The sequence below is a fragment of the Adiantum capillus-veneris genome, chromosome 12 (assembly GCF_014529385.1).
Source record: "Adiantum capillus-veneris isolate H3 chromosome 12, ASM1452938v2, whole genome shotgun sequence".
In the NCBI taxonomy this organism is placed as follows: domain Eukaryota; kingdom Viridiplantae; phylum Streptophyta; class Polypodiopsida; order Polypodiales; family Pteridaceae; genus Adiantum; species Adiantum capillus-veneris.
Window position 1 is genome coordinate 64,139,922 of NC_140942.1, and position 27,053 is coordinate 64,166,974.

The 27,053-nt window shown below is 44.9% G+C and overlaps 1 protein-coding gene across 1 annotated transcript; it reads right to left on the minus strand.

Annotated features, from left to right (window-relative positions):
• On the minus strand, positions 1 to 27,053 carry FDC2 (2Fe-2S ferredoxin-like superfamily protein). The gene is made up of 6 exons (XM_086525212.1): positions 26,784 to 27,053; positions 1,804 to 1,867; positions 1,613 to 1,701; positions 680 to 748; positions 568 to 612; positions 1 to 252 (listed from the first exon to the last, which is right to left on the minus strand). The coding sequence occupies exons 1-6, from the start codon at positions 27,015 to 27,017 to the stop codon at positions 208 to 210; spliced, it is 546 nt and encodes a 181-aa protein (XP_086381338.1). The 5' UTR covers positions 27,018 to 27,053; the 3' UTR covers positions 1 to 207.

Consider the following 27,053-nt stretch of genomic DNA (forward strand, 5'->3'; position numbering starts at 1 on the left):
CTCCACAAAGGGGTGTCTTGATGTTGCTTGAGAAGGAGCAGTGAATAAACAATGTCTCAAAGGGCTTATAGCAAAAGAGATTCCTCAGAGGGCTTTTACCATTACACCCTCTGTATATCACTCTCTTTTATAAGGGTAATCAAGGGGCAACTGAGTTAAGGCCAAACTCTGGATCAATTTACAAACCGCTTCAATCTTGCTCGACAATTATTCATCTGCAACTGCCAGCTCCAGAGCATAATCATCTCTCTCCTGAAATTTGCAGAGCAACAGTTAGATACCTTCAGAAAGTCATGAAGGTCTGAACTCACAAACTATTCTTAATGGGTAAAACACTAGCACAAAACACATATTTAAGAGACACGCATACCCACAAAAGAAAGAAGCTGCGACACATAATTAATGGCATTTAATGTTAAAACTACAATGGCTTCGATCACACAAAAGAGATGGGAGATAGAAAAAAAAAAGGCAAAATAAATGTTCTTTGATGAAACTACTGAAGTTGGTTCAAGGAGAACCCAATCTAACAATGTAGCAACAAGTTTCTTGAACAAAAAAACTCACCACTGGACCCCCAGCAAAGTATTGCCCAAACTGTAGCCAATAAACCTGAAACAATGGCAGAAGGGTCAATGATGCATTCAATCAATTGTGAAAAAGGAAACGGTGTTCTTGCCTCATCTTCATCCTGAGTCTCCACTTCGAGATCTGAGAGAGGATATCCAACACAGAGAAGAGCATATCCCTGCACAATAAACTTATGAATGCATACTTTATAAAAAGAAGAGTATTTGCCTACATAAATATACAAAAGGCCAAATTCATCAATGAAAAAGGGTTTGAGGCTTATGGAAGTCATCCACAAGACAGTAAAAACCAACAGCTCCATCATGCTTACTTTTGGCTGAATACTACAACATCTCCACTCACATAATCGGGGCACAGTGGCAATATAAAACTAGGATTCGACATAATATCCCCATAGGCACCCAATGTAAGCATACAAAGTCTGCATAATGAGTTCCTCTCATGGCTCTCAGAAGAGGATTTCACCATGTATGCAAATGAGCAGAATCTCTAAATTATTGTACTGTACATTAGAAAGCCTTCAGCTTATTAAAAAAAGACCTTCTCCCCCTCCTAAATCTTTCACCATAAACATTTGTGAGAGAGTATGAAGTAAACAAAAACCTTGGATGTGTCACATGATGAGTGCAATGTCTTCCAAAAAATGCCTACATTCAATTGATGTTCTACTCATGTTAGTGTTACTTAGCCATCATGGCATGATCTAATTTATCAAGAGCTTCTTTTAATCACCAAAAGCCTTTTAAAACTATCCTTCCTTGATTATCAGCCTCTTATGCCAAAAAGGGAAGCCCTGTCCATCAGTACATCATGTTCGACCCTTAAAATGGCAAGAAGGATACAAGCATTCTAAAGAGTAACAAGAACCTAGAGCCCTGTGACAAAAACTGCTTCTCGTATGAGAGAAGAAAAGAGCAGGGGATAAGAATATGAGAGAGAGCTCAGCTGCCCCTTTATGGGGCTCAAGAAAGGTTAGTACAAGCTCCTAAATGTGTGCAAACGCTAAAAATAAAGTGAGCACCTTGTCCTTTAATTCAGGGGAGATGCCAAGAGCTCGAGGTTGATAAAGTTCCCCCGATTTGACACGCACAGCACACGCAGTACAGCAACCTGACAGACATAAAACTTGGGCACTTGTCAAATAGGATCATCCTTAGGTCAACACTGCATAAAGAATCAACTTGACTTCTCATAGAAGATTAATGAACTAACCATGCCGACAAGAGAATGGCAAGTTTATATTCTGATATTCAGCTGTGTGGAGAATGTATTGGTCCTGCATAAGCCAACACAAAATCAACGGCACCTCAACAAACAAGCCTGCTCATCTCTTCCTAAGATGTATCCTACAAGTCCGCATTTCTCTTGAAATTTGCGATACATTACAGACAGGTAATCATGTCTCTCCTTTTCCCATTCAAGAATGGTTGCAGTACTTTTTTTTTTTTCTTTTTTAAACCCTTACAAAACAAACTCCAAATGTTTTTAAAACTCTTATAGAACAACTCCAAATGTTTTCCTTTTTTTTCCCTTTTTTAAACCCTTACAGAACAACTCCAAATGTTTCAAAAGTTACAGAGTCCCCTCTATAATCGATATCATGCACAACCAAAACAAGCACCAGCATCCAATAAGATTTACCAAGACTAAAAACTTGGAAATAATCATCATTTCTGCCTTCAAACTATAAAAAATAGAGCAAAATCCTGAATTCTACATCGCCTCATCATTTTCAAGGCAAGTTACAACTGATAAGCAAGTGCATGTAACCACAAAAGAAAGTATAAAGGATTCACAAAACACCAAATCCAAAATCGATGTGCTACGTGCAACCTGAAATGGCACATGGAATTAGTGGGAATGGCAATGCCAAAGCTAAAGATGTCTAATGAGCTTTGAATGTTAGAATTTGCCTTCAATTGAAAATGACATCAAAATGGCAGTTTTCACTCAAAAAGCCACTACAACAAGGAGGCATGGGTGAGAAACTGCCTGTCAGGTGCAGAAGAATTGAAATGGTGAAGATCTAGGTTTTACAATTCCACAAATCTTTACTTCCTTTCCTTGCGTTAGTGATTGCTTTTAGCTTGAATGATGGTTCCTTTTACCTTTCCCTGAAGAGAGCGAATGAGAGAGAGCGGTAGAGATGTGGAGAGATAGATAGATAGATAGATAGTTCTATTATCGTCCTGGGAGGTCAAATATGACCTATGGGACCAAATGAACATGTCACGTGGTGTGAGTGGAGTTCATAAGTGACTCTCGATGCTCAAAAATGGCTGAAATGAGCGTCGCAATAGAGAGTCCACATCGTGGTTGGGAGAGGAAGGTATGTAGGGAGAGCTCATGGCTGAATATATGGGGAAAAGAGGACCTAATGTGGTCAAACTAACCCTCTCAAGGCCCCCCCACACCGTCGCCAATGTGGTATTTGCTTTAGATTGCGTAAATGGAATGTACACACATGCAATACCTCAAGTGCAAACTCTACTGACTCGAATGGGGAATGTCATTGCAATAACTCCTCAAGATGAGGCACCTCCAGGGCTGATTTGATGCACCTTTGGATCCTTCTCAATGTGGAATTGCGGATGGCCACCAAGGGGTAGATCTGGGGCTAATTTACACTCCCGAATGTGAGAGGAATGAAGGGCTGAAAACGCAGATCTCGATGATGCCGATGATGGACAGCAATAGGAACACTCAAAGACGGCAAGGGAATAGCCGAGGTGAGGCTTGAGGTGAGGCTCGATGGGCTACCGAAGTATTGGACCACAACGAGAATCTCGCAAGAGCAGATCTGGGCCATTTTCCGGCGACGGAAAGGGCTGAAATCTGAAAACACTGGCTGGCTGCTGAAATCTGCAACCGCTAGGGCTGATTTGCAATTGCAAAAACGCCAGGGACTGAAATCTGCAAAATGCTAGCTGGTCTGATGCTGTACAAAAACACTGAGGCTGATTTGCTCCTTGGCTAGAGCTACTTGCATCTGATGTCAAAACGATGTGCTCTCTTACCCCTTTTTTAGGCCCAATCTGCTAGTTATAAACTCCTTTAGGTTGAGGTAGTGCAAATTGTCCACAAACCCAACAAATTAATCATTAAATGATTTAGTCATAAGTTTTTGACCGAGGCTAAGTTTCGGGTGAAACTGTCGCACATCTGCCCACCCGAGAACCAACCGACGTGGGGAATGGCTCGTTGGATTCCTCTAACCTAGAACTACACGCACGTCATGCCAGATGCCCACCGTAGTGTAATAACATTCGTGTACAAACCATTTACGCAAGAGGGTTCAAAACTGGAAAACTTAATCTAATAGACTCGTTTGGACATGCACTAATCCTCCTAGGATTCTAGACACTCCGGAAGAAGGGGAAAACTGGCTCTGGAAGTCAATCAAGCATGTCCACGTGGCACATAGAGCCATGTGCACGTGACACTACCAAATGCATACAAACCTTTATTTCAAAATAGGGTAGATTTTAAGAAGCCTTACATAATTTTCCAGGATCAAACAGCTTATAATGACCCCTGAACCATGATTTACGAGGTCTTTTTTAGAGAGCAGCAAGAGAACTACACGGAGCTGCATGCATGTGACATTAGGCTAGGGATGAGAAGGTAAGGCTGGAAGTTGTGAGTGTGTGAGTAAGAGAGAGCAGGGTCACTGCAAAATGTTTAAGCACCGAGATGTTTCATTCTAAAACGCCGAGTTTCGGTACAAAATGTTTCACCTCATAGAAAAGAAGAGATGAAACGTTGTACTAAAACGTAATATATAGAGAAATTCATTGCTCAAAACGACCCAACTTCGTGAACCGTATTGAAAAGTTAAGGGGTGTTTTATGCCAAGTTACATGTGGGGTGTTTCAACATCTCCTAAAATGTTTAAGAAGTTTCAAGGTTTCACCCCTACCGAAACGCGTTTCATGGAGACCGTGTGTGTGTGTGTGTGTGTGTGTGTGTGTGTGTGTGTGTGTGTGTGTGTGTGTGAGAGAGAGAGAGAGAGAGAGAGAGTTTTAATGTCTATGTGTATGAGACAAATCAAGTATATATATGTGTATGTCCTTTGTCTATTGGAAAAGACAATAGTTCAGACTGGAACAGAATAAATTAAAGAGAGAAGGACGTCTGGTGGGTGATGAGATCTATGAGGATAGGTGGAGCACTAGTACTAGGGATATGTGCATGTCTATATGCTGAGGATAGTACAACCATGCAAATGCATCAATCTAGCTAGCTCCATCCTGTACTAATGAGGGGTGTAAAATGTAGTACATGGGAGGGTCGGGAGAAAGGGCTGCCCTAATGAACGCCTCTGGGTGAGCCATTATTTGGGCTCGTCTCTCCTCAGCAATTCAATGTGCTCGAGTCCGTATCTCCTTGATCTGTTCGCACTGGAGTCTGGGGGTCTGGCCTCTGGTAGCCCGCTTGGTGTCGTCTGGCCCCCGACTCGCCTCAGCCTACTGAAGGGTCACTCCCCTGGGTGGGTCTGGGAGTGGAAGAGGTGTAGCTCTCTGAAAGAAATCTGTAAGTTGTGACACCCCCCCCCGGGGCTGCAGAAGTGTCCTTGTGCCTCTTTATCTCTAGCAAGTAGCACCCCAGCTATCTCTAATCTCGAGAGAGTGATATCTCGGAATGTAGGCTTCCCTTTGAATAGGGGCTCGTATCAGCCTCTCATATCCGCATGAGCTCTGCATCTGCAAACAAAATGCTCCTCACTCTCCACTTCCTCTCTGCATTGAAACCGGCCCGTAGGGCGGTAGACTTTAGCTATCACCCGAATCTTTACTTGACTTTACGACACAGAGGAAAAGTTCACGAATAAACCTGTGATTAGAATTAACACTTCAAACAAACCACGGTCTGGCAGCTAGAGCGCTACCAAGCAGACAATGACACCTTGTAGGCCCCAAAGACTCGCACCCCTTTCGGTATTTCTTTATTCTTTCTAAACTTGAGATAAAATCTGGGAGTTCCTACGAGCTGTCCCACTTTTACCGGGCTGAAAATGGCCTACTCTAGCCCGATTTCAGCAGATAACCGCAATAGGAGGCTTCACAAACAAAATCCCATGCCAAAGGTGACTTTCCTGGCGCATACAGATACTTTCCCAAACCTGGCGCGCCGCAGTAGGAGGCTTCACAAACAAAATCCCATGCCAAGGGTGACTTTCCTGGCGCATACAGACACTTTCCCAAACCTGGCAAGAATCTACAGCACGCTGAATTCTCTGTTTTCTCCCCTGAAAATGCACCAGATCACCTGTACAATGATCCCATCACTTTCTCGAAGCTCCTCGGGTTATTAGGGAGCAATTAGGGTCGAAACCCTAAACCCGCAATAATAAATAGCAGGCTGTAATTCACTGTTTCGGGCTCCGTTTCGCATGCCGATTGCATCCGTAGCAAGCCCTCCAGCTCCCGCACCTGTAGGGCTACTTGCCCTTTGAATCGGACGAGATTTCTCACGTGAAATCTCTCCGAATTCACCTATATCTGCAGAGAATTAACAACTAGCTAATCCAGTACATGTGAAAGAGGCTCTTGCCTCGACAATCACACATGAACCCACACAATTGTACATACTAATGAAAATCCCTCGAGCGGGGCACCACGTTCCTGTATTCAAAGGGGGAGAGAGATGCACGAGAGCGGAATCATCGTGCTACATAGAGCAAGGGAGAAGGCAAGCTTTCCATTAAAAATGTGATCACTGTGAGAGTGCGCATGTGCGGAAGCGTGAGAGAGAGAGAGAGAGAGAGAGAGAGAGAGAGAGAGAGAGAGAGAGAGACGCCAGAGATGGTGAAAAGGGAGCGATCAACCCCCCATGACTACCATAAGCAGAAGATCCTCAGCACAATCAGATGTGTGATCTCTGTGAGATGTGGAAGTGGGTACCCCCCTGGCTCTATAAATAGGTGCCCAAGGGGAGGTAGGGCAAGGCCTGATAAAAATCCCGACGACCCAACAGAAGAATGATATATGGAAATATATGTGGACGCCTGGACAAAAGTGGGCGGCCGGCCCCAAACTCGGGCGGCCGGACGGACCAAGAGCAAACCAAGAGCAACCTAGGCTATGGGTGGCCAGACTGGAGACATACTAGCCGTACAAGTAAACCCTAGACATGTGAAGCAACAGAGTGGTGTAAGTCTACAAGTCCTTGTCGTAAAAGAAGTGCCAATAGACCTACAAGTGTCCTGCCCAGTAGGATCTGTGGTGTCTATAGTCAAACTGTCTCGAGAAAATGGAGAAGCCCAGAAACTGTCATGAGAATGCACGGAAGCATGTCAATGCATGAACCTGCAACCCAATGTGGCCAGGTGGCTAAGGTGTCCAGGAAGGCCAGATTTAGAAATCTGCGCCGTAAACTCCTCCGAATCAAGGAAAGCCATACTAAACAGTCTGCACTGTAGAAGCTACCGTAAGCTGCAGTAGTCACCGAGGGACCACACGGACCACCACCGGATGGTGTCCTCTCAATAGGTAGGGTAATCCAAGATGAGGGGAAAGCGAGACTCAACAGTCTGCACTGTGAAGTGCCTCTGAGAAGAGGTGTGGTCAGACCAAGCTGTCTGCACCATGATCATCTTGTAGAAGTAGGGAAGCCAGACTAAGAAGTCTGCGCTGTGAAGATCCTCTGAGAAGAGGAAAAGGCAAGACCAAGATGTCTGCACCGTCTTGCCTATATCTCCTGCCTCCAATCCGCCGGTGTCAACCAAAACAGAATCCGCGCCAACAACGCCACCAAACCGCAACTCGGTGTGGCTGTCAGTGTGAATGAGCTGGGAGTAGCCTACTGCCCAGGTCAGGGAATAAGTGTGTTGTAAGGTTACCTTCATGTAGATGCTCTTGTGTAAGCAAGTGATCTGACGTGTCGAGGTCAAGTGGTAAGTGTCTGTCCACCAAAGATGGTGGTGTCTTCTCTGGGAATGTCGGAATCCCATATGCCATGAGCATGGCCATATCTCGTGTGAACTCCTAGGATGAGTGCATAGGTGTGTCCATAGCAAACCACAAGTCACCACCCCCTCAACCGCCGAATCATGGCTGGAATGAATGGGTCTCCCAAGGATCATACGCCCGTAGATGATCAAGCCGATGTCGAAAATACCGTGTACTGCGGCAGTCACCGAGAGACCGCAAGGACCACCATCGGATGGTGTCCTGGCAGGAGGTAACTTCATCCTCTATGAAAAACAAAAGCCATGTGGCTGCTGTCCACCCACAAACGCAACTGCGAGGTGATGAAAACGCTGCTGTCCAGCGATTTTCAGCGTGCTCGTACACTCCCGGTAGGGTCCGGAGCGGTGCAGAGGGTGTAGGAAGGGGTGGTGAATCACACTCACTGCCCCAGATGGGCTGAAAACAGAGAAAACAGCAAGGGGTAACGGCTGAAATCTGATGAAGACAGAGAGGATACTCGCCGGAAATGCACCAGATGCAAAGCCGGGTAGGTAGGTGGTGGCGAGATCCGGGGTCCAGAAGCTGAGCGCTGCCCTCCTGCTGCAAAAACGCAGGTCAATTTGCAGCCCACTTTTGCTGCACTTTTTTGGCACCAAAAACCTTATGTTTGCTGAAAAAACAAAGACTTGTTGGGTACCCTAGGTGCCCAACAACTTGTGGGAGGTGTCAACGACACAAAGTGACCAATAAAACCACCGAAAAAGGGTTGAAAACCCAAAAACGCAGATGGAGCAGAGGAGGTTTCCGGCTATGAAATGATCCTAGAAGTGAAGCGCTCGCAGCCTGATGCAAAAAAGCTGACTTGATCTGCAACAACGCAGGTGGAGGGGGATCCTCCGCGACGAAAAACGCAGATCTCATCGCACGCCTGGTTGTTTGCAAAACGCTGGCAGATTTTGCATGAAAACACTGGTTATGCTGATCTTGGGAGGAGAACCTAATGCGATGATGCGCCCTTGGATCATCGAGAGCATGAAGCTACTGATACCATGTAAGCTGGGCTCTGATACCATGTGAGAGTGCGCCTGTGTAACAAACTGCTGACGTGTCAAAGCCTAAAGAATGGAGCCAACCTACAGATGTGGCTGAGGGGCCTAAACCCTAAGAAGAACAAGTAACAGAAGAAGTGTCACAAAGTGATGACATGGTTGCCTAAGAGCAAAAACCCTAACCCTAAAACTGCAGAAACCCTAACCCTAACCCTAAGGGCAGCAGGAAGATTTCCGAAAATTGCGCTGGCTGATGACGTGTGGCAGGCTGTACGGATTTTCGTGATTTACGCTGGCAACTTTTTGGCTTTGCTTTTGGACCAGATGCTTTTAAGTTTGAAGGCTTTTTACTGTAAACTGCTTTTGGGACCTATGGCCTTCAAATATGAGGTTAGGGCTCATTCTCTAGCATGCTTTCTGGAGAAGGTGCAGAGTCTGGAGTACCGGCTTGTACTTTGTTGATGCAATATAAAGAAATACCGAAAGGGGCGCCAAGGTTTGGGGCCAACCGTCACTCCATGTCGCGTGTCGTCTCTCTCTCTTTTTCAGTTCAGTTGTTATTGAAGTGCTAAAGGTCTGTTCAGTCTGGTCTTTTCTATTGGCACGTGGTGCATGTCTTGTGACAGCGTGTGGGGAAGCATGAGAGAGAGAGAGAGAGAGAGAGAGAGAGAGAGAGAGAGAGTAGACACAAACGCCAGAGATGGTGAAGAGGGAGCGATCAGCCCCCCATGACTACCATAAGCAAAAGACCCACAGTACAATGAGATGTGTGATCTCTGTGAGATGTGGAAGTGGGTACCCCCCTGGCTCCATAAATAGGTGCCCAAGGGGAGGTAGGCCAAGGCCTGATAAAAATCCCCACGACCCAACAGAAGAATGATATATGGAAATATATGTGGGCGCCCGGACAAAAGTGGGGGGCCGGCCCCAAACTCGAGCGACCGGACCACGAGCAACCTAGGCTATGGGTGGTCAGCCCGGAGACATACTAGCCGTACAAGTATGCCCTAGACATGTGAAGCAGCACAGTGGTGTAAGTCTAGCAATCACCTGCACCCACTAGTCACACACAATAGCACTTGAATGATCAAAATCAGCCTTCTCTCACAAATTTGGGCCGCCCCTTGTGAAACTCTCAACTGCCGGCCGTTGCACAATGGCCACACAATGTTCGGCCATTTGCGACTTCAAACAGAGGGTCCCAAAATTAAAAATCAAGGGAAAGAAACCAACAACTAAGGTTAGTGATTGCCACAGCCTCATGACAGCATACTCTACACACTCTCTCCTCTTTAGGAATGTCATGAGCTCGTCCCACCTCGATCTCTAGTCTGTGTGATGACACTCTGAGCTGAACAATTGCCACCCGTGAGCTGTGGCATGCAGGTGTCCATATAGCGTGGTCACTGTATGAACCCGTCCTCATGTTTGGTAAGAAAATGGTCTTTGTAGTATGACATCTGATACTCCGACGACAACGACGACCACGATGACGCGACTACAAGGCTGTAGACTGATCTGCTATTGCCAGGGACAGCGATGGGCTGAAAGCTGAAAACGCTGAAGATGAAGATGGCTGAAATCTGAAAACGCTAGTGGTAATGCGGCAAGGACCGCAGTGGGCTAAAAGCTGAAAACGTTGAAGATGAAGATGGCTGAAATCTGAAAACGCTAGTGGTAATGCGGCAAGGACCGCAGCCGCGACGAGGCTATGCTGAAGACGCTGAGGGCTGAAATCTGATGGCGGTCATAGGGCTGAAAACATTGATGGGTGCTGGAGAAAACGCTGGCTAATGGCTGCCCAAGCGCACGTACTGCTGAGAGGCTCTTCTACTGCTCCTCGGTCGCTCCTCGGTCTGACTCTGGTGCCAAGGGACTTCATTTATAGGTCTTTTAGCCATTTGCCCTACCTACTTTTAATAAATGTCATGTCAAAGTCACTTATTAATAAATGACTTAGGTGAATGTTCATATGCTTATATGCTTAAGTGACGTAACTATGCAAGTGAGGGTATGCAACTATGACCGGCCTCGACATGCAAGTCATGCTAGACGCTCACAAGGGTGACAGGCTAGATCCTAAGCTAAGACTAACGCTAGACTCTAGCAGTAGCTTGTCGACGTAGTGCAAGTGAAGTGTGCACGTGACATCCCCCCCTGTTAAAGGTGAGGCACAACTGTCGAATTTCTACCTCTTGGATGCTTTTTGTACTTCTCATGTTGAATGCTTTTGATGCTTGTGGATGCATAGACCAATGAAAACTCTGCCAAAGAAAAAAAACTGAGCGAGGTTCTTGGGTTCTTGGTTCTGCTTCAGTTCTAGGTGGTTCTTCCCTTGAGTTCACGAAAGCCGAAGCACGCACAGAGCTCTGATACCAGTGTCAAGTGCAGCGCACACAGAGCTCTGATACCAATGTCACGTGCAACGGAAGTGTTTTAAGGGTTTAGCTCGGATCTAGTACCCCGCACAAACACAAGGGTAACTTTACTTCACTTCAAAGAACTTAACTGAACGAAAGAGAGAGGCTGTAGACACAAAGGCAGAGAGAGAGAGAGAGAGAGAGAGAGAGAGAGAGAGAGAGAGAGAAGAGAGACGACACCGCATGTCGGGTCCCAACCACCCTCACGGGTCCCCTTGCTCTATTGCCAAAACAAGTACTTGCTTTATTACTTGCACAAGTGTTGATACAATGATGCTAAATGTTGAGATCCTCAAATGCTAATGGGTACGGATGCTACTAATACTGGGTACTATTGAGAGCTGAGGGATATTGCGGTGGATGTTGAGGGATAATGTGGATTCTTGGTACTTGGTACTACGAGATCTTGAAGGTACTGAAGGTACTTGGGTGCTAAGGACACCGGAGGTCCTGATGATCCTTATGCTAGGCTAGGCAGGAGCCAAGCCAAAACGCAAGGGGTGCTAGATGATGGGGTACTGTGTCGATGACGACAACGATGAGGGGTACTTGTACTGCAGCATTGCTGAGGTACTAATGGGTACTGCTAGAGATGCTTGGTACTGCGACAACGATGACGACGGCGACGACGAGGATGTGGGCTGATCTATTATCACTGGGGACGGCAATGGGCTAAAAACTGAAAACATTGAAGATGAGGATGGCTGAAATTTGAAAACGCTGGTGGTTATGCGGCAAGGACTACAGCTGTGACGAGGCTATGCTGAAAACGCTGAGGGCTGAAATCTGATGGAGATCATAGGATTGATGGCTGCTGGAGAAAACGGTGGTTGATGGCTGCCCAAGCACTGGTACTGCTAAGAGGCTTTTCTATTGCTCCTCTGCCTGACTTTGGTGCCAAGGGGCTTCATTTATTGGTCTTTTAGCCATTTGCCCTACCTACTTTTGATAAATGTCATGTCAAAGTCACTTATTAATAAATGACTTAAGTGATTGTTCATTTGTCTATATGCTTAAGTGACTTAACTGTGCAAGTGAGAGTATGCAACTATGTCACGTGACACATCCAACCCTACGTGTCTGTGGACAAGCTACAGCATGACCAGGGTTCAGTTCAGTCAAGTCAGTCTAGAATAGGAAGTGATCTTACACTTATGTGAGTCTATTCGCAGATCGTGCATGTCCAGACACTTAGAGTAGATGCATATCCTCTCGTTGCACGCAGCATGATCATCAGATTTCCATCAGAACCCGTCACGAGCATTTTTAAAGTGCATAGACTTATTTTCCTTATTTTTGACATTTTTCACTTATTTATTAAGTGACTTTTGTTGGGAACTAGGTAGGGCAATTTTGCTAAGATAATATATAAGCAAACCAAAGTTAGCACTTTCTGGCAGAAGAGGCAGCAGGAGCACCACTCAACAGGCACCTTCTCAGCAGGACCCCCAACTGCATGACCTAGCGTTTTTGCAACTCAGCATCAAGCTAGCGTTTGTGCAAGGACAGATCAGCCTTGGCGATTTTGCATTGCAAAGGAGCTTCGGCATTGGTAGACACAGCAAAACCACTTCACGACAGCAAATCAGCCCTAGCGTTAGTGAATTTTCCCCAGCAGCAGAACTCGGCCCCTAGCGTTTTTGCATCAGCATCACACTTCAGCATTTTGCAAATTCACCGCGACTGAACATCAAGAAACACCAGCGTTTTCAGTTTTCAGCATTCCGTACCCGCAGAAGAACCCCAGAACCTAGCAGATCTCACCTTCCCGCAGCAGATCCTTGCCGCACGGTCAGATCCCGCGTAGTTTGCAATTTCAGCCCAGAAAACGCAAATGCTGAATTTCAGCATCTGTGTTTTCAGCGCGTCGTCGTCGCATCATCGTCATCGTCATCGACATCGTCACCGACATAGAGTCAGAATTCAGCAGATAGAAGATTTGCAGATTTCAACCCTTAGCGTTTTCAAATTTCAGCCCGTCTCGTCGTCCTCATCATCGTCGACATCGTCGGCAAGTCCAAGCATTGTAGGGATTGTGCAATCATAAGTAGACCGCTCTCGCCATAGAGAGTGGGGCCTTCAAGGAGGGTTTGACAACATTTTGGTGTCGTATTCTTCTCTCTCTATCTCTCAGACTCATGCACCTTCACGCACAGTGTCCATTCACTTTGTTTGTGTCCATTGCACTCTCTCACTAAAGGAACGGAAGGCTCTCCCTTCCATAAGAAAAAGGAACCTTGAGCACAGTTCGGAGCACTCATCTTGAGCAAAGTTCAACATTCACTTCCGCTACACCTTACATTGGTATCAGAGCTTTGGTAGTGTTCAGTATCACTCAAGGAAAGAACCACAAGAACTACATTTGTTTTTTGCTTGTTGAGGTTGCACGAACCCAAGTTCACTTGGACGTGTCGATTCCTAATCGTGTTTTTGAAGTGTGACAAGAAACCCAAGAAAGAAGGGCTTGTCCAACCTCCCCTTGATTCTCTTTTCACTCATTGAGAGCGGACCGTGCACTTAGCGGCCGGCCAATCGACGTGAGGTGTGAAAAAGCAACTTGGTTTCTTTCCAATGATTTTTGTTTAATTTTTGAGACCCTCTTTTTGAAGTTGCAAATGGTCGGACATTGTAGGCCAATGTGAACGGTAGTTTCACCCACAGACGGAAAGTTGGTCGGCACTAGAACTCGTAAAGTAAAAGGATGTCTAGGCTCAGTTCAAGATCATGTATGTATCCCCGTCGCACTTAGCAAGTTGGTGGATACTAGGAAGTGAACTCAATAAAGGCATAAAGTCACCAGCAGAAAGTATCTGACATTTGGGCCACATTGCACTTTTGGATGCGGTCCGAATGAGGATAGATGGTCAGATGACCAGTGGGAGCCCAACGGAAACATCTCCTAAAAATTAGGGAACTGCTATTTTGGGCCGTGAAATGTGCTCGCGTCATTACCTTCGGTATGACCAGGGGAAAATTTTATTACCCTGCTGCAAAGTCAACTGATGCACTGGTTGAGAGATTTTTAAGCAAGAAGCCCAATGCGGGGAAATTGCATGTATGAGTGCCAAGTGGCACTTTTTGGTCAATTTACCAAGTTTGGGAGAAGAGAATCCGTAACTGACTTTCTGGAGCAGTTTTGGAGGCTGATAACTGTGATTTTCAGCCATTTCTCTTCATTTTTGAGCTTCCCATGACTTTACCTAAGACTAAGGAGCTCATTTTCAGCATTGGAAGGCATCAGATGCGTGTTTACAGGGCTGTTTGCTGCGTTTTCAGCGATACGCAGGTTTTGGCAACCATGGAAATCTTCCCCTTTTTGCATCTATTCGTTCACAGATGCATTACAGGTTAAGGGCAGAAGAGGGGGCGCTCGATTTATGCTTGGGGGATGCTTCATTGAGAACCTGTTTCACAGGTTAAGAGCTATGGAGTGCTTCCTTTCCCTCTCAGGTACAGTGTGGTGCTAGGAGTGATGCCCTGCACCCTACACACTACTCTCTCTCCCCCCTACGTACAGTTATGTGATGCCCCACAAGAGGGCTCTTCATTTGACTGATGTACAGCTGTGTGGTTTCATGCTTTTGTGCTAAGGCAAGAGCCTCCTTGAGCAGGAACAGAGGTAGCTAATTGCTACTCCAAAGCAGGCACCGGTGAGGGTCATAACCTCACCGTACAGGTGCGTTTTCAGCGATGTGTATGCGCTCTAAATTGACTGTTTTTCAGCCATACGAACACCAGAACCATTGGGAATAGTGCCCCACTGGCAGAGGACAATTAGGGGACTGTTTGGGGCTGAAAACATGGCAAAAACCAGTAAATACAGCGTGCTGAATTTACTGTTTTTTGGCAGGAATCAGAGGGTTTATGCTAGTGGAAGCGAGTTCCAGCAGGGGAATTGGTTTCGCGCAAGTTTTGGGGTTGTTATGCTGCCGAAATTTGGCCAAAACAGGCGGTATCTTGTGGGATACAGTCAAAGGATTCCCAGGACTCTTCTTTGTACTATATCAATCACTTTTTCCTCAAAGAGTGAGCCTCGGTTGTTTTGGGTAAAGACACAGAGTACAGGAACGCGGGATTACACTATGGCCGACAAAGTGAAGGGCATTATGGAAGAGGTTTCCTCTTCACAGGACAGACATAAGATTCCGCATGTACACCTTGCTAAAAAGTGGTCCAACTAGGGCTGATTTTTTGCTGCGTTTTTTGGGTTTGCAAGTATGAACCAAGATGAGATAGGGAGAGGTCTCACGGTGGTAGATTGGCCACTAGATCTCCTGCGGGAGTGATGTGGGTCTGCCAGGTGACACGCTGCTTGCCGATTCTCTGAGGCGATTGCTTGGATTCTATGACGCATTGGTAAATCATCTTGAAATTTGAGCTTGCTTGGTTGTGAGTGGTACGTCAGTGTTGTGGAATTATGCTCGTTTGCAGAAACAAGAGCCTTTTGCAACACGTAAAAGTTAAGGGACAGGTTGCAAGATGCTATGTGGTGAGTTGCAAGATGCTATGTGGTGAAGTTCAAGACCTATCCGCCTATGGATGCAAAGTGGATGGAAGAGCATGAACTGTCAGAGTCACCAAATGTATTGTAGCTTTACCTTGAGGCCTTTGGGTTACAGCCTACGTATGCCCCAACCCAATGTCTGCAAAGGAGGGGTAATTATAGAGCTAGCACATCAAATGTACTCATGGATTCGATGCAACAACAGTGTACAGTTTGACAAAAGTATGAAGGTCTCATTAAATCATTAGTACACATGTTTTGGCAGTCTTTCTTGCGGATACATGCGATGATAAAAGGGTGCTTACCGCACAAGATCATCTATGGCATGTAATTAAGGTATGCAATCGAGGACGTTTGCGATTTCAAGAGGGGGGTATGTCACGAGGACGTGGCAATTGCTAATCTTAGTTGTTGGTTTCTTTCCAATGATTTTTGTTTAATTTTTGAGACCCTCTTTTTGAAGTTGCAAATGGTCAGACATTGTATGGCCAATGTGAACGGTAGTTTCACCCGCAGACGGAAAGTTGGTCAGCACTGGAACTCGTAGAGTAAAAAGATGTCTAGGCTCAGTTCAAGATCATGTATGTACCCTCGTCGCACTTAGCAAGTTGGTGGATACTAGGAAGTGAACTCAATAAAGGCATAAAGTCACCAGCAGAAAGTATCCGATTGTTGGGCCACATTGCACTTTTGGATGCGGTCCGAATGAGGATAGATGGTCAGATGACCAGTGGGAGCCCAACGGAAACATCTCCTAAAAATTAGGGAACTGCTATTTTGGGCCGTGAAATGTGCTCGCGTCATTACCTTCGGTATGACCAGGGGAAAATTTTATTACCCTGCTGCAAAGTCAACTGATGAACTGGTTGAGAGATTTTTAAGCGAGAAGCCCAATGCAGGGAAAGACGAAGGATGCCAATAGAAGATTAAATTTATGTCTAGGTTATAAGGTTTTTACATTCATTATGAGTAGTGACGAGGATGTAGGGTCTTCCAACCGAAACACCTATCTCTCAACAAGGATCTTATGTCCTCGTAATCAATGCAAACATGTTGTGCGATGAACAAGACGCATTTTTTTGCAGCACGTTCGTGAATTTGGTGATTTGATCCATCTATTATAGATCGAGTTGTTGCCAATTATAACTCGTCGGACTCTGATGCTGGCCAACAGTCAGCAATCTTGTAACCCAATAGACAGGCGCTTTGGTCAAGCAGCATACGTGAGGCCACAAGATGTAGCCTTTGATAGCTTGGAGGATGATCATGCATACCACATTCCCAACGAGGCAATGTTTGAGCCCGAGATCGATGAAATGATCGAGACGATCATGAATTCAGAAAGGCTTATCCATGATGATATGAAAAGTGAAGCCGATATGCCATTGTATGATGGAGCACGTGTGTCTAGATTGAAGGCACTCCTTGTTCTTCTCAACATGCAGGCAAAGTTTGGATGGAGTGACACTAGCGTCACAATGCTTTTCATGTGATCTATTACAATGTGTTTACTTCAATAAAAAACTCTAGATGTATAATGTGATAGATTACTTACATAAGTCTACCGCATTTTTTTCGCTGTGTAGATTGCTCAAAGAGCACATACTGCTTGATGATAATGTGATGCCAAATTCCAGAGAGGAAGCAAGAAAGATCTTGTGAAACTTGGGGATGGATTACGATTCGATCCACGCTTGTCCTAATGATTGCATTCTTTTTAGAGGGGAATACATAGACATGGACAAGTGTCCAAAATGTGATTCCAAGAGATATTGAGTAGATCTCCACGGACAAAAAATTCCACAAAAGGTTTTGCGACATTTTCCTCTACTTCCTTGCATCAAGCATTTCTTCGAATGTAAGTCCATGGCCACCCTAGCATCATGGCACGAGGAGAATAGATCTTCGGATGGTGTGCTACGGATTCCTGCAGATTACGCAGCCTGGAAACATATAGACGATACATGGCCGGATTTTGCCAGGGAAGCTCGAAATTTGCGCATAGGCATGGCTATGGATGGCATAAATTCATTTGGTCAGAGATCAACATCTTACAGTGTATGGCCCGTTGTCATCGTCAATTACAACATTTCCTCGTGGTTGACTACCAAGAAGGGACACCTGTTTCTAAGCTTGATTGTGTCGGGGCAGTATAAAGTGAAGAATATGGATGTGTATCTTCGTCCTATTGAAAGAACTACAACAATTGGCATAGAAGTGGTGGATATGAGCCGACACACAAGTCGACAGAATGCTTTGATCAGAGGCATTCTAATGTGGACCATGCATGACTATCCCGAACTAATAGAATGCTTAGGTGATTTTCACTCAAACTCAAACACTATAAATCTTGGTTTTTCTCAAGCTTATCTATTGTCATGTGTATACATGCAGGGCTTCAAGCAAGCGGATACAGAGCATGTGTCACATGTGGACCTAGATTAAATGCACATCGGGCACCCTCACTAAAGAAGAAAATCTACGAAGGTCATCAAGCATATCTTCTAGAGAATCATGAGTTACACGACGGGTTTTTGGGAAGAGAGTCATCGAGTATGTCTACACAAGCATGGTTAGAGAAGAAGGAGATGTGTGATGACGGAATGCCCCCAGGGATGAAGAGACTCTCTCTATGGTACGAGTTACCATATTGGCCCAGACTCATGATCAATCACTTGCTTGATTCAATGCACATATTCAAAAATGTGGGTAATTTGTTGTGGGACCATCTGACCGGCAAGAAAGATACTTTGGGAGCTAGGGTTGACCTTAGAAATGTGCATCGTATGGAGCAATATTAGCCGTATCGATAAAACTCCCTAAAGCGCCATGGATTTTGACAGGAGCCCAAGAACGCATATTAAAAGAGACCATTCGATCTGTGCGGACCCCCACTGGCGTAATACACTCGCTCCGAACGTGTTTCACTAAAGAAGGGAAGCTTACCGGTTTGAAGTCACATGACTGGCATAAAATGTGTCAGGTATGTTTGAAGTGGAATATATCATAGTGGGAATTGTGTAACAAATTCGTGTATGGACTTTAATATCATTGCTAGACGTGTTTTGCAATTTATTTTACCGGTGGCCATTGCGGGATGTTTGTCTCCTGACGTCCGTAACACAATCTACAAACTTGCGAAGTTGGTGCAATGGATCTCACAAAAGGAGATCACTGTAGACTCCATACCATTCGCCAAACTAAACGCTGCGGAGGTTGTGTGCATGTTTGAGAAACACTTTTCTACTACCATGCTAACCATTCAGGTGCATCTTCTTGCTCACATAGTTGATGAGGTGAAAATAGCTGGCACCGTACATTCCAGATGGATGTTCTTTTTAGAACATTTCATGAAAACGCTCAAAGGATATGTGCGTCAGAAGGCATCTCTGGAGGGTGGCATGGCAGAAGGTTGACTGTTATCAGAGTCCCTAATTTACATTGAAGAGTGGCTAAATGGATTTGATAAAGCCGGAGACATGCTATGGCGAACCATAGATGACGAGTGCATATTTGGGATTGTCATGTGCAATCTCGGTGTTGAGAAGAAGATGATGGAAGATCTAGAGGCTAAAATCAACCGATTTTGCATGCTTCACAATCCCAAGTTTTTGGTCAATTTACCAAGTTTAGGAGAAGAGAATCCGTAACTGACTTTCTGGAGCAGTTTTGGAGGCTGATAACTGTGATTTTCAACCATTTCTCTCCATTTTTGAGCTTCCCATGACTTTATCTAAAACTAAGGAGCTCATTTTCAGCATTGGAAGGCATCAGATGCGTGTTTACACGGCTGATACTGCGTTTTCAGCGATACACAGGTTTTGGTAGCCATGGAAATCTTCCCCTTTTTGCATCTATTTGTTCACAGATGCATTACAGGTTAAGGGCAGAAGAGGGGGCGCTCGATTTATGCTTGGGGGATGCTTCATTGAGAACCTGTCTCACAGGTTAAGAGCTATGGAGTGCTTCCTTTCCCTCTCAGGTACAGTGTGGTGCTAGGAGTGATGCCTTGCACCCTACACACTACTCTCTCTCCCCCCTACGTACAGTTATGTGATGCCCCACAAGAGGGCTCTTCATTTGACTGATGTACAGCTGTGTGGTTTCATGCTTTTGTGCTGAGGCAAGAGCCTCCTTGAGCAGGAACAGGGGTAGCTAATTGCTACTCCAAAGCAGGCACCGGTGAGGGTCATAACCTCACCGTACAGGTGCGTTTTCAGCGTTGTGTATGCGCTGTAAATCGACTGTTTTTCAGCCATACGGACGCCAGAACCATTGGGAATAGTGCCCCACTGGCAGAGGACAATTAGGGGACTGTTTGGGGCTGAAAACATGGCAAAAACCAGTAAACACAGCGTGCTGAATTTACTGTTTTTTGGTAGGAATCAGAGGATTTATGCTAGTGGAAGCAAGTTCCAGCAGGGGAATTGGTTTCACGCAAGTTTTGGCGTTGTTATGCTGCCGAAATTTGGCCAAAACAGGCGGTATCTTGTGGGATACAGTCAAAGGATTCCCAGGACTCTTCTTTGTACTTTACCCTCCTAAAGAATAAAGAAATACCGAAGGGGCACCAAATTTGGGGCCTACAGGTTGTCGGTGTCTGCTCGGGGCATTCTAGCTTCCGAGCTGTGTGTATGATTAAGTGTTAATTCCCGTCGCAGGTTCCTTTGCAAAGTGCTCTGTGTGTGTGTCTAAAGTAAAGAATTTTGAGTGAAAGCCAAAGCCTACCGCCCCACCACGGACCGGTTACAATGAGAGAGGCGAAGAAGAATTTTCCCCCACAGGAGGTTTTTCCGACCCTCCCTCTTCCCCATCTACGCCAAGGATTGCACCAGATCCTATAGAGGCTTGGTGCAAGACGATGATGGACATGATGACAACGTGGCACGAAGCAAGAATGGTAGCCATGGAGCGTGAGCACGAGCAGTTACGCTTGGAGGCCAAAGAATTTGATCGCAAATACGCAGAAAGAAAAACAGAATTGGATCGCAAGCAAGTTGTTCATTCTCCATCTCTCATTTCCAATGTGCAGGCGAAGATTGAAAGGATTCAGGAGGAGGAGACTCTTTCAGTCTCTACTTTTCCAAAGCATGATACACAGGATTTGCATGATAATGATAAGCATGATGATTTGAATGATAATGATGAGCATGATGATTTGGATGACAATGACAAGCATAATGATTTGCATGATCAAGATGTGATTTTTCACAAGCATGATGATTTGCATGATCACGATGTGATTTCTCACAAGCATGATGATTTGTATAATCAAGACGTGATTGTTCACAAGGATGATGGTTGAGTTGATGCTTTTTCTAGCGAAGCTAACCTCGTTGCAGTTTCGATCAATCACGAAGAATCGATCTTGGCTTTTGAGTCGGGGTCCACAGCATCCCCCCAGGCAGATTTGATCAAACACAACGAACCGATCTTGGCTCTCGAGCCTAGGTCCAAAGAACCCTTACAGGAAGTACATTTGTTCGAATGATTAGTCAGCACGCATTGTTGGAGAGTTTTATTCATGATCGTTTCCTGTATTTTAGTCAGCGTCTTTATGTGATCCCTTTTCCTAGGCATGACATATTGTACGTTGAGCACGTTTCACTCATGAGTGAGCACAGATGTATGCGGATTGTTCATGAAAAGCTAAAATGTTTGCATTCAAGGAAGTCACATTCCATGTCTCTTCCTTGGCACGACACAGTTGTAGCAATAGCATAAGAAAGTATGAGCATTAAGCATCGGCATTTCCGTTGTGAATTGCCACAGTTGATTGATTTAGATCAAGAAGACAAGATTCGATCTCATTGTTTGCGTGTGTGTGATGAATGGTTTGGCACTCCGTCTATTTGTTCATCTACATTGCATGCACAGTCTTTGAGGAAGACAAGATTTTCTCCACTCACTTTACATGGAATGGGTATGTTCATGTTTTTGTGTTGGAAGTGGTTTCAGGAATTTTCAGCCATGGAGATTCTTGAAGAAGGAAGAAGCATGACTCTAGACAAAGTTGAAGCATTGATATTTAAAGGAGCTACAGAAGACTTTGTGTCGCTTTCGGCACAACCCAAAGAAGCAAGCGTTACAGACCTTTATGAAGTTCAAGTACCGCACGACCCACACATCAGAGTGGGCCGGCGAAGAGTCCTTTCGAGGATTCGGGATGTTGTTGGCGATCTCCCTCGATGCCATACAGTTCGGTACCAGTACCTCACTTTGAAAAGGAGGGGATGTCACGTGACACATCCAACCCAATGTGTCCGTGGACAAGCTACAGCATGACCAGGGTTCAGTTCAATCAAGTCTGACTAGAATAGGAAGTGATTTGACACTTTTGTGAGTCTGTTCGCAGACCGTGCATGTCCAAGCACTTAGAGTAGATGCATATCCTCTCGTTGCACACAGCATGATCATCAGATTTCCATCAGAACTCATCAGGAGCATTTTTACAGTGCATAGACTTATTTTCCCTATTTTTGACATTTTTCACTTATTTATTGAGTGACTTTTGTTCGGAACTAGGTAGGGCAATTTTGCTAAGATAATATATAAGCAAACCAAAGTTAGCACTTTCTAGCAAAAGAGGCAGCAGGAGCACCGCTCAACAGGCACCTTCTCAACAGGACTCCCAACTGCATGACCTAGCGTTTTTGCAACTCAGCATCAAGCTAGCGTTTTTGCAAGGACAGATCAACCTTGGCAATTTTGCATTGCAGAGGAGCTTCGGCATTGGTAGACACAGCAGAACCACTTCACGACAACAGATCAGCCCTAGCGTTAGTGGATTTTCCCCAGCAGCAGAACTCGATCCCTAGCGTTTTTGCATCAGCATCACACTTCAACGTTTTGCAGATTCACCGCGACGGAACATCAAGGAACACCAACGTTTTCAGTTTTCAGCATTTAGTACCCGCAGTAGAACCCCCAAACCTAGCAGATCTCACCTTCCCGCAGCAGATCCTCGCCGCACAGTTAGATCCCGCGTAGTTTGCAATTTCAGCCCGGAAAACGCAGATTTCAGCATCTGCGTTTTCAACGCATCGTCGTCGCATTGTCGTCATCGACATCATCACCGACATAGAGTCAGAATTCAGCAGATAGAAGATTTGCAGATTTCAGCCCTTATCGTTTTCAGATTTCAGCCCGTCTCGTCGTCCTCAGCATCGTCGGCAAGTCCAAGCATTGTAGAGATTTGTGCAATCATAAGTAGACCGCTCTCGCCATAGAGAGTGGGGCCTTCGGAGGAGGGTTTGACAACATTCTGGTGTCGTATTCTTCTCTCTCTATCTCTCAGACTCATGCACCTTCACGCACAGTGTCCATTCACTTTGTTTGTGTCCATTGCACTCTCTCACTAAAGGAACGGAAGGCCTTGCATAAGAAAAAGTGACCTTGAGCACAGTTCGGAGCACTCATCTTGAGCAAAGTTCAACATTCACTTCCGCTGCACCTTACAAACTATGACCGGCTTGGACATGCAAGTCATGCTAGAGGCTCACAAGGGTGCCAGGCTAGGTCCTAAGCTAAGACTGACGCTAGATTGTAGCAGAAGCTTGTCGACGTAGCGCAAGTGAAGTGCGCACGTGACATGCAGGGTACATAGTTTTGTTGTCTTTGTACATAGAAATGTTGAGACTTCAAAGAGTAAATATGTGCTTTTAAAACATGAATAAAACTGAAGTTTTTATGAGTTGAGACATCAAAGAGTGAGTAAGTGCTTTTAAAACATGAATAAAACTGAAGTTTTTATGAGTTTTCGGTCATGAGTGTTGAGGAGGTTTGAGGGAAGAATAGGGAAGCAAAAATTATCCCTGCTTCCTACGTATGATGGAGGCATTCGAATGCCGAAGGCCCATCATTGCTAGCGATGGGGCTTGTGTAGCCAAGTCGAGGGTGTATCTCTCTTTATGGAGCTCATGAAGATAGTGTTTTCTCCCTGAAAATGAGCCTCTTTTGTATTATGGGTTTGATTTGAGCAACCTTAGTGAGTTCTACCGTCTCTTAAGTGTAGTCCAGGCTAGGGCTTGTGGATAGAAGGCTAAAGACCTGATTTTGCATATACGAAAGTGCACTTCAAATTCTAAGTTTTTTCTTATATTTTGGATGGATTTTTTATTCCTCTTGGTTTGAGTTTCATTTGGCCTAGTACATGAGCACCTGTGGTCACCCTGCAAGAGTATATGTTAGTGAGTTGAATAGGTTGTAACCCAAGGGTGGGGTGGTAGCCTCAAAAAATCCGAGATTTCCATAGTTTTTGGGCTGTTTGTTTTATGAATTTTAGTATCTATTTGGATTTGCATGGGAATTGGTCATGCTAGTCTCTACAAATGTGCAGATTGTAGCTAGTCGAGGGTAGGTGGGGTGTGAGTTTTAAGCGTGGTGTGATTCAAGGGACAAGTGCATTCCATACCGGATGAGATGATTAGATATTGTTGTGAGTGCATCAAGAGTTCCAAAAGGATGAGATTGCTACACACGTGCATCAATAATTATGGACTAGATGAGATGGCTATATTGAATGATTGAAACACGGTGTTCAATGTGAACTAAATGTGTGACTTATGACATGCATGCTCTACAAATGTACTGCCTAGTGGAGATGTTCATGAGCATAATTTGCTTGAAATATGAAAAGAAAAGATATAATCCAATAGTAACAAGATTTAGTAGATCAAGACATTCGTGAAAAGATCAAGGTGGTACCAAACGTACTCTACGTGGCGTATATGTACGTACTGTACGTTGTTCCGTACAGGAAAAAATTCTATGTACGTAAAAATACGTACTCTTGGTAAAAAACCGCAAAATACTACATTTTCTAGGACTTCAGGAAAAAAAATTTGGCGTTGGTACTTCGGGAAGATTCTCTGCAATCAGCTTGTCCCTAATATCTTGTGGAACCTTTTTGCACCCTCCACAATTGTTGGTCATGCCAATGCCTGTTAGATGCTTGACGACACGAGAAATTGTACTCGTGAGCTCAAAATTACAGTACTTGCATTGCCATCGTCGAGTGCCGGAACCCGCTTGGCTTGGAGTGTTGATAATGCAGATGGCATTGGTATGCTCCTTCCAATACGGGTTGCATGGCTTAGGCATGATGAATCTGTCGCAAACAATAAGACACACGTGACACGAGTGATACAAAGAGAGAGAGAAAGAGAGAGAGGGAGCCCCGGAGCCTGCAAGAACTTGGAGAAGAGAGAGAGAGAGAGAGAGAGAGAGAGAGACAGAGATAGACTTTACCTGCACAGTGCAAATTGTTTCTCTGCAGAGAAAAGTGACTGGTTACTGGTTTTCTGCAACCCAATGCAAGCGCCTAAAAAATAAGCCCAAAAAACTGGTCGCCTGGGCCTAGCGAAACCCTCACGCTGAAAAGGGGGCAGAAATTTTTTTTAAAAAAACCAGCACCGTACAGATCAATCCATACGGTACGGATCCATACAGATCAACCGTACGGTACGGAAAGGATCCGGACGTACGTGTTGATCCTACCTTGATTGCTAAACATGTTACAATGATCATGATTTGTATCTGAGACCCTCCATGGAAATGTGATATGCTCAGTGATTGATGTCTTTGTAGGACTCCTAGATTTTTGGAGTCTAGTGCATCGGTACATAGAGTTAATAAAGTTTCTATCCTTAGGCTATTTTGAAGCCATAATCAAGGGCGATTACAATTCTTTGAGGGGGGAAATGTCACAAGTTTGTGATGCGGCATGACCAACTTGAAGGATTAGCCAAGAGAAAAAGGGGTTAAGAGTTAAAAACTCTAATCCAAAAGAACCTGAAGATGTTGCTATGGGGCCTAGGTCCTAAAGGAGTTAGGGTTCTAAAAACCTAACCCTATCCGACTTAAGGAGCATCGGCCGAGGGACCTAAACTCTATTTATCAAAAGTATAAAGGCTGGGCTGAACTTACGCAAATTGCACCGACATGCTGACGTAACAAGCTGTACGGATTTCTACAAGTAGCGTTGGTTGCTTTTGGGAGGTTTTGGGCACCAGTCTTTGGGGCCAGTGCACCTAGGGACAGAACTCACTCTCTCTCTCTCTCTCTCTCTCTCTCTCTCTTTCAGCCATTTTTGAGCATCGAGAGTCACTTATGAACTCCACTCACACCACGTGACATGTTCATTTGGTCCCATAGGTCATATTTGACCTCCCAGGACGATAATAGAACTATCTATCTATCTATCTATCTCTCTCTCTCTCTCTCTCTCTCTCTCTCTCATATATATATATATATATATATATATATATATATATATATATATATATATATATATATATATATATATATATATATATATGTGTGTGTGTGTGTGTTTAGTTATTTGCACTTTATGTTCGTGTGTTGCGATTGATTTCTCGCTTGGAGTGTCCAAGCCTGTAACAGCAAGAGATTTTGCAAAGCCAATAAATTGGAATGTTGCAGTCCCAATCACAGAGCATGATGTGTGCGAGCAAGTGCATGCGTAGAACTTGCATGTTTCTGTAAGTACTTACAGGGGTGGCCAAACTAATGATAACTTGGCATTATTTATAACGCGTTTTAATCTTTAGGAAAAAACCAAATTCAAGGTCTAGAAGACGGTAGCCCATTTTCCATGGTACAAGTCTTAGAAACACCACTTTTGCCTCATTGAACCTCACATTCTGCTAAGCTCTTGTTAGGGATGTCATATACCATTCCTATATACATCTAGGTGTATCAACAGCAATTATAGACATGACACAATCATGGCATGAACTTGTTGGTGCAATTGTGTTGTCTAAGGCTGGGCGACACACCCCCACCCCCCTTCTTCGGAAATGTAGTGCTACCAGGCACTTTTCAGCGCCAAGGGCAACGCGACTTGATCATTGATCACAAGGCAGAGACTTTGCAGCTCAACTACCCCACTAGCAACGGTTGGATGATAGGACTTTCATGTTTGCATCACACGCTGCTCCCGTCTCTTGTGAATAGGAAGAGTGGAGGCAGGCAAGACGTGAGCAGGCTGCCACCGGGTTCGTCTGAACCTGCCCTAAGTGTTAAGATCTACTTACACTTATTTATGTCATAGCTATATATTTATACATATGCAAACTTTCTCCACAAGAGCACACTATTTATACATAGTTACATATTTATGTCATAGCTACATATTTATACATATACAAACTTTCTCCACAAGGGAACACTATTCCAGCCTGATAGATTTTTGTCTTCACCACATAAAGTGGTTGAGTTTCTCAACCGAGATTTCGCTTAGTAGCAAGAAACAGAATAGAAGAGAAGCTGTAGAGAGGAGGAGTACCTCAGGAACCTGGAAATGGTGGACAGCGCCTGTCTTGGTATCGTGAACGGTGACGTTGTGCACAGGAACATCAAGGGAGGCGGGGTCGATGGTAGGCGAAGTTCTGAACTCGCCCTCGTCTCGGTGCCTCACGCTCGCCCTGGCTCCCACCCATTTCTGCGGGAAGCCCGCCCCGCAGGTTGTGGTGGTGCTTGCAAGCTTGGCTGACAGCGCTATGCCTCGCAATGAAGCCATTACCCAACAAGTCTTCAAATTTCAAAATGTTATCCA

Excerpts from the sequence above, each read along its gene's own strand:
- FDC2 (XM_086525212.1), bottom strand. The coding sequence starts at position 27,017 with ATGGCTTCATTGCGAGGCATAGCGCTGTCAGCCAAGCTTGCAAGCACC. Across the intron at positions 613-679 it reads AGACTCAGGATGAAGATGAG|GTTTATTGGCTACAGTTTGG; the intron begins GCAAGAACACCG and ends CCATTGTTTCAG. Across the intron at positions 253-567 it reads ACTTTGCTGGGGGTCCAGTG|GAGAGAGATGATTATGCTCT; the intron begins GTGAGTTTTTTT and ends TGCAAATTTCAG.